Below are 11,092 nucleotides of genomic sequence, written 5' to 3'. Positions count from 1 at the left end.
CTGGACTCGTTAGAAACTGGCTCTTTGCGCCTCTTTATAGAGCAAACTTTGCTCTATAACCTGACGCAGTTTAATCGCGATCAGTGATTTCAGTAATTTTCTAGGAATTTTCAAACCTGGGTGATGTCTTATACGAACCCATTCTGCGAACAAGTTTTCAAAAATTCATTTCTCCGAAACTCCACCCGTTACGAACTTGCTCTTTGCGCCCCTTGATAAAGAAACCCTTGCTCTATAATCCCTGGAAGTTTAATCGCGAACAGTGGTTCCAGTAATTTTCCGAGAAACTTTGTTGGCGCTTTGCGCGCATCCTCTCTGCAGGCCAATTTTCAAAAATTAATTTTTCCGAAATCAGACCCGCTAGAAACTGGCTCTTTGCGCCCCTTCACAGAGCAAACCCGGCTCCACCACCCCTGCGAGCGGGACGGCAATCACCCAATCCAGGGCCATAATCAAAGCAATCAAAGTAACGAGTCATTGAAACGGTTGCATTCAATCAGAGTAACGGCTAGCGACTCTGCTTCTAGAGTAACACGTACACTCAACACCTCTACTGCAAGCCCACAAACTAGATAATCGAAACTAAAACGAAACAAATCAAAACAACAACAATAAACTTGGCCAACGACCAACGGGAGCTTGCGTACGAATCAAAGGGGGACGCGTGCACTAAAAAACACTACAGCCAATCAAAAACTAGTTTACGACAATCAATCAGCAGCCAATGAACGCTTATCGGGTGTGCGGATAAGGGCTCATCAGGACTGATTAGGGGGAATACCTTCAGGGCCTTGGCCAGGATCGCCCACCTTCTTCGGGCCACTTTTTTCGTTTCATTGCGCCCACTAATAAAGGGGACTTGATCGAGCTCGATTTTGAAACACGGACTTAATGCGAAAATGTCGTTCGATTGGTCCATGTGTGGGGCCACCAATGGGCATCGTCGCCCCTTCTGGAAGACCAACGAAAAAAAAACAGAGAATAGAAGCTGCTGGACACCGAATTGGGCAAAATTTGCGAGACTGACTGTTTGGCAGCGCGTTTGCCCGAATCAAACTGCCTGATTGAGCGGCAAATCATCATCACGGCACTGTTTATAATCCTTCAAGCGCCTTCTCGCATTCCCATTGTTGTGCGTGCGTAATTTCGGATACAATCGCGCTAAAAATAGCCCCGTCCCCACTAGCCGAACATCCAGTTCAACGGCGCCCTCGGCCCGCTATCGCACCGAAGTCGGGGCTTCCGTAATCAAACTGGGGGGGCCCCCAAGAACTGGGCAAAGTGCGTAGGAAGGAAACTCGGACTACTTACATGGCTAAGGTGCACTGGGCGGCTGGGCGGCGTTCCAAAGGGGCGCCGCACTGGTTGGGCCCCGATTTTTTCCAGAAAAGCCCCAAATTGGCCCCTAAACACAGACACTGACTGATTGACAACAACAACAAAACAATTGCTCCAGATGTCAGTTGTCGTTTGCCAATCGCAGTGATGGACGGGTTTGGAGGTTGGTTGGGCAGTTTGGCAGCGCCGCGCCTGAGACCAACTAGGGCTGGGAAGGAAACGGGTTTTGGCCTGATTTGTGCCAAAAACTTGGGGAACTCGCCCGGTGATGTTTTGTTTGGTATAATTTAATAAAAATTTAAATTCACAAAAAACTGCCGACTTACAGTCAATTCGAGTAAAATGGTGCGACTTGCCAGCAATTATTCAAGCGCTTCCAAGAGCCAAAATTGTCGCAAAAAAGTCTGTTAATGAGTGAAAATACAGTGAAAATAGTTTTCGTTATTTTTGCAAAAAGGGGCGAAAAGTCAGCCACACTGTTGCTCAGAAATTGTTTTTTTTTTGCGTAAAAAGCTTGACAGTGGCAATGCCGCACGCCACTGACAAGGGTCAGAAAGGGGTTTCCTGATGGTGGATTGGCTGTTAGAAACCCCGGGTTTTAACGCGTGCCATTCCATTCAGGACAATTTCTCGATGGGGAAACATTCATTTTTCTGGGGTTTCTCGGGGTATTTGCGCCAAAATCCGCGAAAACCCTTAAGCGCTGACAGTTGTCACACGCATTCTACATTTCAGTTTAGGGCCCCATTTCGGGCCAGCCAGCCCGCATTTTGACAAGAAACGGGTTGTGGCAGGCCCTAAGAGTATCCGGCGTTGCCCCTTAGGGCTTGGCCCCCCTCAGGAGAGCTATTTCCTATAAAAATCCCAAAAAAATCCTCATTGGGCCAAGATTCTTTAACTAAATTGTGGCAGCTGGACCCTGCCGGGGCTAATCAACCTGGGGCTGTGCCTCCAGGGGCACATTGGTCTTTGGGGAAATTAAAAAATCAATTTAATTAAATAAAAGTTTCTGTGCACGCCGCTGAGTGGGGCTGTCGTTGGCACGTCAAGGTCGTGGATCGGGCGTTCGGCTACACTCGTTGACCAATCAGAAGGCGCCGTCGAGCCGAACGACCTCAGCTGGCCGGCCCGAGTGACCGTTCAGTCGCTTCTTGACGGTGGTGGAGTGCGGATGGTCGTTTTAGTGCTCGTGGTGAATGCGTATGTTTTTTTAAGTGGGAAATGATTTTGGGCTCTTGGAGCGGACATAACCACAGTTTGGGGACTTGCAGCAACGACGCGCAGATGTCAGCAGTCGCAGTAAGTAAAGTAAGAAATTGATTTTATTCGGATTTTCGTAAAATTATCGCTCGTGAAAAGTTTAATAAATAAATTAGACATCAATCCAATTTTACAGAATTTTAATTATTTGAAGGATACAAAGTCAATTTTCGACCCTTAACTATCACCGAACGAAGTGTGGCCTAATAAATGGGTCAGATTTTCGAGCGATTTAAATGAAGCTTTTCCGGTTTGACGCGTGCGCCACCGTCTAGTGAAGGTGAAAATGTGAAGTTAAAACATGTTTCGGTTTGGAAGTTGCACGTTTTTAAACAAAACCCTGAAATTTTGCAAAATCACAAATTGTCACTCGTGTTTATAAATTTAAAAGAAATTCACCGATTTCGTTAAAAAAAACACTTGAAATGGATCGCGCAAATGTCAATTTCAAGCGCCTTATTGTGAAAACTCGTGGAAAACGTCGAAATTGGGTAAAAATGCACATTTTTCTTGAAAAACACTTAAAATGTGACGTGGAAGCAGCGATTTCACAAGCGTCTACGTATATGGCACGTCCTGTCACTTCTATCGATTGCGGCGATTCGAACCAATCAAATATCGATTTGTATCGTTGTCGAACGTATCGTTGACAAGTTCTACAAATGAGTTAAGACGATTTAAGGTTATGTGGTTTTGTTTATTGTTGGATGATAATTATTTTATAATTTGTCGAGATAAACAACCGCGAGTCTGCCAATCATTTTTTTTTCATTTTCTCGTGCCTTTCGAACCTTATATAAGCTCTAGATAAAAATGACAAACAAATAGTATCTTACAGAAATTCATAGGTAAATTTTATGCGCTCTTGGCAAGCAATTTTTAATTTTTTAAGAGGAATTATTTGAATTTGTTGGAACAAAAATAATAGCATTGTCTTTATATTAGCACAAAGAAAGACAGTGATAATTATGAGTATTTCTTAATTTATAACAATTTACAAATGATTTATTCTGATCAACTTAAATAGGTATTAGATTTTGTAATCGTAGTATTTAAGTAAGCAACTTAAACCATTAAATAAATCTCCTAAAAAGTTTGGTTTATTGTATATTTGACAGTATATTGAATATCCTTACATACATCGATACATTTATTTGGATAGTTTTCAAATTAGTAAATACATTCCATAGATTTATTTACCGGTAAAACTTATAGTAAACATGACCCAAGTGGTAATAACAAGTAAGAGTGCTTATGACATTAAATACTAAAAATGCAATAAAAAAATGTTGTTAAAATATTTAAAATTTCTGTTTACAAATCCTAGTATTTTATACGCATGATATAATGAAATTAATTCACATAGTACTACCTACTAAAAAGTCGAACTACGTTGTTGGTATTCCACTTTTGTTAAGCAAAAAGTAAATGGAAACAGAAAATACCAGCAACTATTTTGCTCAATATTTCTTGACTCTTACAAAAGTAATTTTATTTTTTCTGTTACTTTAAAATTAAAAAATCGTTGATAATTTGTTTTAATTAAATTTGCACATTGCACATAGGAAAATGACTTAAGCCAACTATCTATTTGCTCAATAATACATTTTGATTATTAAAACGCCTCATTTGGTGTACATAATATATAGAGTAACGTTAAAAAACACATCGTTAAGTTCTTCTAAATCAAACTTTATAAGTCCAATAATTTTATCAATATTAATTAAGTTAACACAGTCAAAGTCCAACACTATATTAATAAAAACCAAAGAGTTAACGGTTACAACAAAATACCGGCAAAAAATCACCTAACCTTAAATCGTCTTAAATCATAACAAACCGCTAGGTTCGAATCGCCACAATCGATAGAATTGACAAAAAGTGCCGTATATCTAGACGCTTGTGCGATTTCAACCTATTATTAATTGAAGAGAAAGAGGGAGCGTTGAGTTGACTGAAGTCAAAGTGAGATGTCAATCTCGAGCTGTTTGCCCTGGAAAATAATCAATTTTTGCGCTCTACTCGGGCGAGGCGAAAGAGACAGAAAATGGGAATTTGCTGGTGACCAAGAGAGATGCCTATGGGCAAATCCATTCAATTTATACATTTTTGCATTAATAATTACTAGTTTTAGAGAAAAAATTCAATCAATGAGAACTTGATTGCCAACCGTAAACCTCCACACGGGCCTCTTTTTCAGAAGATTTAATTAAAATCCTGCCCTCCAACGCCACGCCCCAATCCAGCCACAAGTGAGGCTATGCTCGGTCTGGCCGGCTAACCTTCAAAGACCTGTCAATTGGCGTCGGTCTGTTTGGAAAACTTCGAAAAAAACCCAGATTTCCGGCCTAAAAATGGTCAAGTTGACCGCTGAACTGATCCAGAACTCGATGCAGTACGTGAATCCGGTCAAAGACCGGGAGCTGGACCTGCGAGGTGAGTGTGGCCTGGCTGCGGCCCCAATTTCCAGCCCTATTTTGATCGGGCTTGTTTCCAGGCTACCGGATCCCCGAGATCGAGAACCTGGGGGCCACCGGCGACCAGTTCGATACGCTTGACTTCTCCGACAACGACATTCGGAAGCTTGACGGGTTTCCCTACCTGAAACGGCTGAAGTGCTTGCTGTTGAACAACAACCGGATTGTGTGAGTTGCTGGCGGGGGCGAAGCCCCGTTTCGGTTAAAGAGGGTTTGATGTGATGGATTCGCAGCCGCATCGCCGACCATCTGGACGAGTACATTCCCAACTTGGAGTCGCTGATTTTGACGGGCAACCAGCTGGAGGACCTGGGGGACGTGGAGACGCTCCTCTCCCTGGAGAAGCTGACCACGCTCAGCCTGCTGCACAACCCGATCACCGCCAAGCAGCACTATCGGCTCTACTTGATCTACAAGCTGCCGCAGCTGAAGCTGCTCGACTTCCGGAAGATCCGGCAGAAGGAGCGCGACGAGGCCAAGCAGCTGTTCAAGAGCAAAAAGGGCAAGGAGATCCAGAAGGACATCCTGAAACGGTCCAAGACTTTTGTGCCGGGCGGCAACATGCACAACATCGCCAAAAGCAGAGGTAATTCCCAAGTCTCAAGTTCAACTGCGTCTCACTCCCTCCATTCCAGGGCTGAGCGATGAGGAGATCAGGAAAATCAGGGAGGCCATCAACAACGCCAACTCCCTAGAGGAAGTGGAACGGCTGCAGAAGATCCTCCAATCGGGGCACATTCCTGGCCAGGAACCCGCTGGTAAGGAGCTCCTCCCCCTGGGGGGCCCGTCAGGGCCTGTTTAAGCTTTGAGGATGTTTCAGATGTGCCCAATGGGGGCTCAGCGATGGAGGTGGATTGAGTGAGGCCCCACTCAGGCTCGCGCCAACCGGGCACATTCTCTCCATCAGGTAAGATTTGCTAAGTTAAGGCGTCGCACTGTTAAGCTGATAAGAATGTGTCTGGTCTGACCTGGTTGAGAAGCGATAACCCAACCGAAACCAATTTTTTTCTGTAATAAATCCAAAAATTCCACAACAGCAAACACGTTTTATTCGGGTAATATCACACAGTGCGCAGGATGAGCCGCTTGGGGCTGCTGTCGCTGACCATCAGCTCCTTCTCGCTGTGCTGCCAACTGATTTTCTCCTGCATTAGTGTGGTTTTCCGTTCTAGACCTTACCTGTTCCCCCACATGTCCCTGACCACGATTTTGTCCACATAGAGGCGGCCGGGCGCGATTGCAGTCCGATTCTCCTCCTCCTCCTCGACTTGGATGGGGAAAAAGTGCAGGTTGGTGTGGATTGCGGGCGTCTGAAGCGGGTCCAGGGAGCGAAACGGGGCCACGGCCACGGCGTCCATCCTCGAGCCGCTCATCACGAAGTCTTTGGTGCTGGAAAGGTGATTTTTTGGTCAATTTCTCGCCAGGTAAACGGCGGACGCGCTCACTTGGTTTCAATGTGGAAGGTCACAGAGTGGTGGGGGTAGAAAAGGGCGATTTGCAGCACGCCTTTGATGGCGCTGGTGCGCTGCGCCACGTAGACGGAGGCCTGCAGTTGGGTGCCTGGAAAAGGCCCCTACTTATGGTCTTCCCGAATCGCTTGGTGCGCGTGGAGCTTACCGCAATAGGGGCTGGAGGCGCGGGTGCTGAAGTACATGATGCCCTCCCCGGTGGAGTCCTCCCCAAACAGGCCCGTTTCCCCTGTGAGGTTGCCCTTGGGGAGCTGCGGGAAGCAGTGCCCCTTTTCGAAGGCGGGCATCCCCCCCGGGCAGCTGTAGGCGATGAACTGGCAGGGGGCGGCGCCCGGTGGCCCCAGCTTGCTGCTGATGGTCTCGGTGAAGAGCTGGAAGGCGCGGATGTGGCTGCAGGCGGACTCGCGCGTCAACTTTCCCCCCTCTGTGAGGTGTTATGAGTATGCAAGCGCCCCAACCATTTGGAAGTGATGTGTGAGGCCGCGGTTAGATTGGAGGCGGGTGCGCGTTTTGGTGTAATTGACTCGGGCCCAACGGCATTGAATTGCTGAGGAAATTTCCTGCAAGACCGGCTTTTCAGCGGCGAAATTGCGTTAGAAACGTGCGGGATATCGGCGTTTTAAGTTGGAGATTTTTAAGGTGCGACTGTGTGAGTTTTGGTGCTATTGCAGTACGCCCAACGCCATTGAAAAACATCAAACACCATTGGATTCGTGAGAAAATTTCCTAAAAGACCCATTTTCCACCGGGAAAATCGCAATGGAAACCTGGGACTTATCGGCGTTTTGATTTGGGAATATGCAGCATTCAACTTCATTAGTTGGGGTGCCATTGAAAAACATCAAACACCATTGGACTCCTGAGGAAATTTCCTAAACGACTCATTTTCCACCGGGGAAATTGCTTTAGAAACCAGGGACTTTTCGGCGTTTTGAGTTGGGAACCTTTTCCATGCAACTTCGTTAGTTGTGGTGCTATTGAAGAAAATCAAACGGCAATGAATTTCTGAGGAAATTCCCTATGAGACCCATTTTACACCTGGAAAATCGCTTTAGAAACTTGGGACTTTTCGGTGTTTTGAGTTGGGAACCTTTTCCATGCAACTTCGTTAGCTGTGGTGCTATTGAAAAAAATCAAACGGCAATGAATTCCTGAGGAAATTTCCTATGAGACCCATTTTCCACCGGGAAAATTGCTTTAGAAACMTGGGACTTTTCGGCGTTTTGAGTTGGGAACCTTTTCCATGCAACTTCGTTAGTTGTGGTGCTATTGAAGAAAATCAAACGGCAATGAATTCCTGAGGAAATTTCGTATGAGACCCATTTTGCACTTGGAAAATCGCTTTAGAAACTTGGGACTTTTCAGCGTTTTGAGTTGGGAACCTTTTCCATGCAACTTCGTTAGTTGTGGTGCTATTGAAGAAAATCAAACGGCAATGAATTCCTGAGGAAATTTCCTATGAGACCCATTTTGCACCGGGGAAATTGCTTTAGAAACCTGGGACTTTTCGGCGTTTTGAGTTGGGAACTTTTTCCATGCAACTTCGTTAGTTGTGGTGCTATTGAGGAAAATCAAACGGCAATGAATTCCTGCGGAAATTTCCTATGAGACCCATTTTCCACCTGGAAAATCGCTTTAGAAATCTGGGACTTTTCGGCGTTTTGAGTTGGGAACCTTTCCAATGCAACTTCGTTATTTGTGGTGCTATTGAAAAAAATCAAACGGCAATGAATTCCTGAGGAAATTTCCTATGAGACCCATTTTGCACCTGGAAAATCGCTGTAGAAACATGGGAGTTTTCGGCGTTTTGAGTTGGGAACCTTTTTCATGCAACTTCGTTAGTTGTGGTGCTATTGAAGAAAATCAAACCGCAATGAGTTCCTGAGGAAATTTCCTATGAGACCCATTTTCCACCGGGGAAATCGCTTTAGAAACCTGGGACTTTTCGGCGTTTTGAGTTGGGAACCTTTTCCATGTAACTTCGTTAGTTGTGGTGCTACTGAAAAAAATCAAACGGCAATGAATTCCTGAGAAAATTTCCTATGAGACCCATTTTCCACCAGGGAAATTGCTTTAGAAACCTGGGACTTTTCGGCGTTTTGAGTTGGGAAACGCCATTGAATAGGAACGGTGGGGAAAATGAGCATTTTGAGGTGAGGAGTGTTTTAGACCCAACTTCCTCAGTTCTGGGGCGATTTCAATAATTTAAAAACCCGCCAATTGGGCTTGGAATTTTGAGCAAAATGGTGTTTCAACATGAGAAATCCCACCAAAACTGTAAAAGTTATCAGGGTTTTTCACTGTCAACTCGCAGGAAGTTTCTATAAGGAAGAGCTTGGCACCATATCCGGCTCAGATGCCGCTTTCAGCGCCAGAAAATCGATTGTTCGACATAAAAAATGCCCGCATTTGCTTCCAATCTAGCCGCGGCCTAACAGCAAAGTGAGCGCTCAGCGCTCAGCGCTTACCCAACTGCGTGATCAGCACTGAGCTGCGCCGATCGCGGCATCCGGGCTGCTGCTGGCCCCCATTGGGGAAGAAATCCGCATGTCCGATGGGCTCCCACAGCCCGAAACCGTCCGCTAGAAACTGCAGCAGGCGCTCAAATTGAGGTTGAGGCTCCTCACTCCCAAACCTACCGGACTGGCGTCGGTATGCAGAACATCCACATAGCGCGCATCCGTTCGGTCCAGCTTCTTGTTCTTCTCGCGAAAATGGTTGCTGCGGAAGAGCGGACTGGCGGCGTCCAGGCCGGTGATGCGCCCCATCAGGTGGCCCTTGATTTTGAGGGGCTCGGACGCCGCCCCTGCCACATGCGCCCCCAACGAGAACCCGATCACGTGGATGTTGTGGGGCTGGAGCCCGCCCTCCACCATGCTGAGCAGCAGGATGCCCAATTGACGCCCCACCAGTTCAGTGTTGGCGGCGGCCGATGTGTATTGGGGCCCCCGAGCCCCATTTTGCCAGTCGACCAGCAGCACGTTGCAGTCGTACTAAATGGGGGGCGCATGCAAAGCAAATGTGGTCAGTCGTCAAGTTGAGGAGAAGGTGAAGTTGAAAAATTCATTTTCCCGAAACCGCTTGCTGGAGTGGCACCAAATCGACCGCGCAAGTAACCTGAGGGTTCCTCCATCGCGTGCTGATGGCCGCTTTCGGGTGCCGTGAATGGTTCCTTTGAAATGCGCCCCAGAAGAGCGTGGCGCAAAAACGAAACACCGCCGGAAAAAATTGCAAACTTCCCCATTTAATTGTGAAGGAACCACCGGCTCGAGTGGAACCAAATGCGCACCGCACGTACACTGATGGTTCCTCCATCGAGTGCTGAAGGCCACTTTCTGGTGCCTTGAATGGTTCCTTTGAAATGCGCCTCAGAAGAGCGTGGCGCAAAAACGAATCACCGCCGGAAAAAATTGCAAACTTCCCCAATTAATTGTGATAATTGTGAAGGAACCACCGGCTCGATTGGTACCAAATAAACCCCGCAGGAAAACCGAGCTTTTCTCTATGGAGTGCCGAAAGGGGCAGCGGCGCATGCGCCATAAATGCGACTGTCCAGAACTCACCAGCTGGAGGTAGGCGTCCTTCACCTGAACGGCCCCCGATTGGTTCCATTTGCTCGTGTAGCCATGGATGAGCACCTTGAGCGGCTTGAACACATTGAAGCTGGATGAGCGCAGCGAACCGGAAGCGTCCGCATAGTGGAGCAGTTCCGGTTCGGTGCGATTCTGGCGCGTGAACAGCAGGAACTTGGTGTCCAAAGCGGCCGGACTTTCCGGCACCTTCTGCAGCGGTGAGTTTTTGTGCGGGAGACTGAAGCAGCCCACCACATCTGTGCGGGGCGAAACGTTGTGCGGATGACGTTGGCTGTTGGCTCGGCGATTATTTACGTACCGTAGCAGATCATTTGCGTGTTGCGCTCGCGCGTCCGATCCCTGTACTGGCTCAGCTTGGCTCTGAGTCGCTCAGTGAGCTGCCGCGCCGCTTTGAGCGGGAAGAACAGCTGGGCGTCGATCAAAAGCGCGCAGCTCAGAAACAGGCACATTTTCCGCAGCATTTCAGAACCCAGTCGCCACACTTTTACTCACCTTGAGAGCGTTCGACATTGTCGAGCGGCCACGCGGGTCGCGAATACATAACTGAAGACTCGCAACAGCCACTTTCACTTGCTGGCAGCGTTGCCAGTTGACGCCGTTTTTCCTCGACTCTTTTCCTGGTGCGGGCAGGTGTGGATGTGCATGAGTGAAGTCTGCTTTCGAAAATTTCACTCTTCGGGGCTCGATGTAGGTTTGAAAAAATTACCTAAAGTCTCCTGAAGATGGTTCGAAATCGAAACGTTTTCCATTTATTGATTGAACTTTTCTCTACAAAACTAAGGCAAAATTGAATTTTTTACCTCGCAAGATACGCAGGAATAAAATTGTCAATTTCGGCCTGCAAAATTCAATCGAGATTTTGAAAAATTGTGGAAAATTGCCTGGGGATGCCTGAAAAATCGAAACTTTTCCCACTTGTCGAAGGGACGTCATCCTACAAAATGCGTCCAAAACT

General features: G+C 46.8%; 3 protein-coding genes across 5 annotated transcripts in view; 1 reads left to right on the top strand and 2 right to left on the bottom strand.

Moving 5' to 3' along the window:
• LOC109539333 (WW domain-binding protein 4) overlaps positions 1-1,466 on the bottom strand; it is a 10,145-nt gene extending 8,679 nt beyond the window's left edge. The window contains exon 1 of the mRNA XM_019907011.2: positions 1,312-1,466. Coding sequence (XP_019762570.2) covers positions 1,312-1,313 — 2 coding nt within the window. The 5' untranslated portion in view covers positions 1,314-1,466. The remainder of the gene's footprint in view (positions 1-1,311) is intronic.
• Positions 1,467-2,561: 1,095 nt separating this feature from the next.
• On the top strand, positions 2,562-6,337 carry LOC109539326 (U2 small nuclear ribonucleoprotein A'). 2 transcript variants are annotated; one of them, XM_019907005.2, is made up of 7 exons: positions 2,562-2,646; positions 4,799-5,034; positions 5,096-5,243; positions 5,309-5,661; positions 5,711-5,833; positions 5,896-5,982; positions 6,248-6,337. In XM_019907005.2, the coding sequence occupies exons 2-6, from the start codon at positions 4,953-4,955 to the stop codon at positions 5,931-5,933; spliced, it is 744 nt and encodes a 247-aa protein (XP_019762564.1). In that variant the 5' UTR covers positions 2,562-2,646; positions 4,799-4,952; the 3' UTR covers positions 5,934-5,982; positions 6,248-6,337. The 2 variants fall into 2 exon arrangements, with proteins under 2 accessions (XP_019762564.1, XP_019762563.1); XM_019907004.2 differs by lacking the exon at positions 6,248-6,337 and having other exon boundaries at positions 5,896-6,111.
• LOC109539325 (pancreatic triacylglycerol lipase) lies at positions 6,102-10,754 on the bottom strand. 2 transcript variants are annotated; one of them, XM_019907001.2, is made up of 8 exons: positions 10,436-10,754; positions 10,108-10,373; positions 9,184-9,537; positions 9,013-9,133; positions 6,693-6,968; positions 6,521-6,635; positions 6,255-6,464; positions 6,102-6,209 (listed from the first exon to the last, which is right to left on the bottom strand). In XM_019907001.2, the coding sequence occupies exons 1-8, from the start codon at positions 10,596-10,598 to the stop codon at positions 6,137-6,139; spliced, it is 1,578 nt and encodes a 525-aa protein (XP_019762560.2). In that variant the 5' UTR covers positions 10,599-10,754; the 3' UTR covers positions 6,102-6,136. The 2 variants fall into 2 exon arrangements, with proteins under 2 accessions (XP_019762560.2, XP_019762561.1); XM_019907002.2 differs by lacking the exon at positions 6,102-6,209 and having other exon boundaries at positions 6,375-6,464; positions 6,521-6,648; positions 10,436-10,720.
• Between the last annotated feature and the right edge of the window lie 338 nt (positions 10,755-11,092).

Source organism: Dendroctonus ponderosae, unplaced genomic scaffold, assembly GCF_020466585.1.
Source record: "Dendroctonus ponderosae isolate FM_Combo_2020 unplaced genomic scaffold, Dpon_F_20191213v2 Dpon_F_20191213_12, whole genome shotgun sequence".
Taxonomy (NCBI): Eukaryota; Metazoa; Arthropoda; class Insecta; order Coleoptera; family Curculionidae; genus Dendroctonus; species Dendroctonus ponderosae.
Note: the sequence above shows the minus strand (reverse complement) of the source record. Positions and strands in the feature narration are given on the sequence as shown.

What these genes read in the sequence shown, in the direction of transcription:
- LOC109539326 (XM_019907005.2), top strand. Translation starts at nt 4,953, where the DNA reads ATGGTCAAGTTGACCGCTGAACTGATCCAGAACTCGATGCAGTACGTG. An exon ending in TTGAACAACAACCGGATTGT is followed by an intron (nt 5,244 to 5,308) that starts GTGAGTTGCTGG and finishes ATGGATTCGCAG; the next exon opens with CCGCATCGCCGACCATCTGG. An exon ending in CAACATCGCCAAAAGCAGAG is followed by an intron (nt 5,662 to 5,710) that starts GTAATTCCCAAG and finishes CCTCCATTCCAG; the next exon opens with GGCTGAGCGATGAGGAGATC.
- LOC109539325 (XM_019907001.2), bottom strand. Translation starts at nt 10,598, where the DNA reads ATGCTGCGGAAAATGTGCCTGTTTCTGAGCTGCGCGCTTTTGATCGAC. An exon ending in AGGACGCCTACCTCCAGCTG is followed by an intron (nt 9,538 to 10,107) that starts GTGAGTTCTGGA and finishes CCCCCCATTTAG; the next exon opens with TACGACTGCAACGTGCTGCT. An exon ending in AGTGCTGATCACGCAGTTGG is followed by an intron (nt 6,969 to 9,012) that starts GTAAGCGCTGAG and finishes AACACCTCACAG; the next exon opens with AGGGGGGAAAGTTGACGCGC.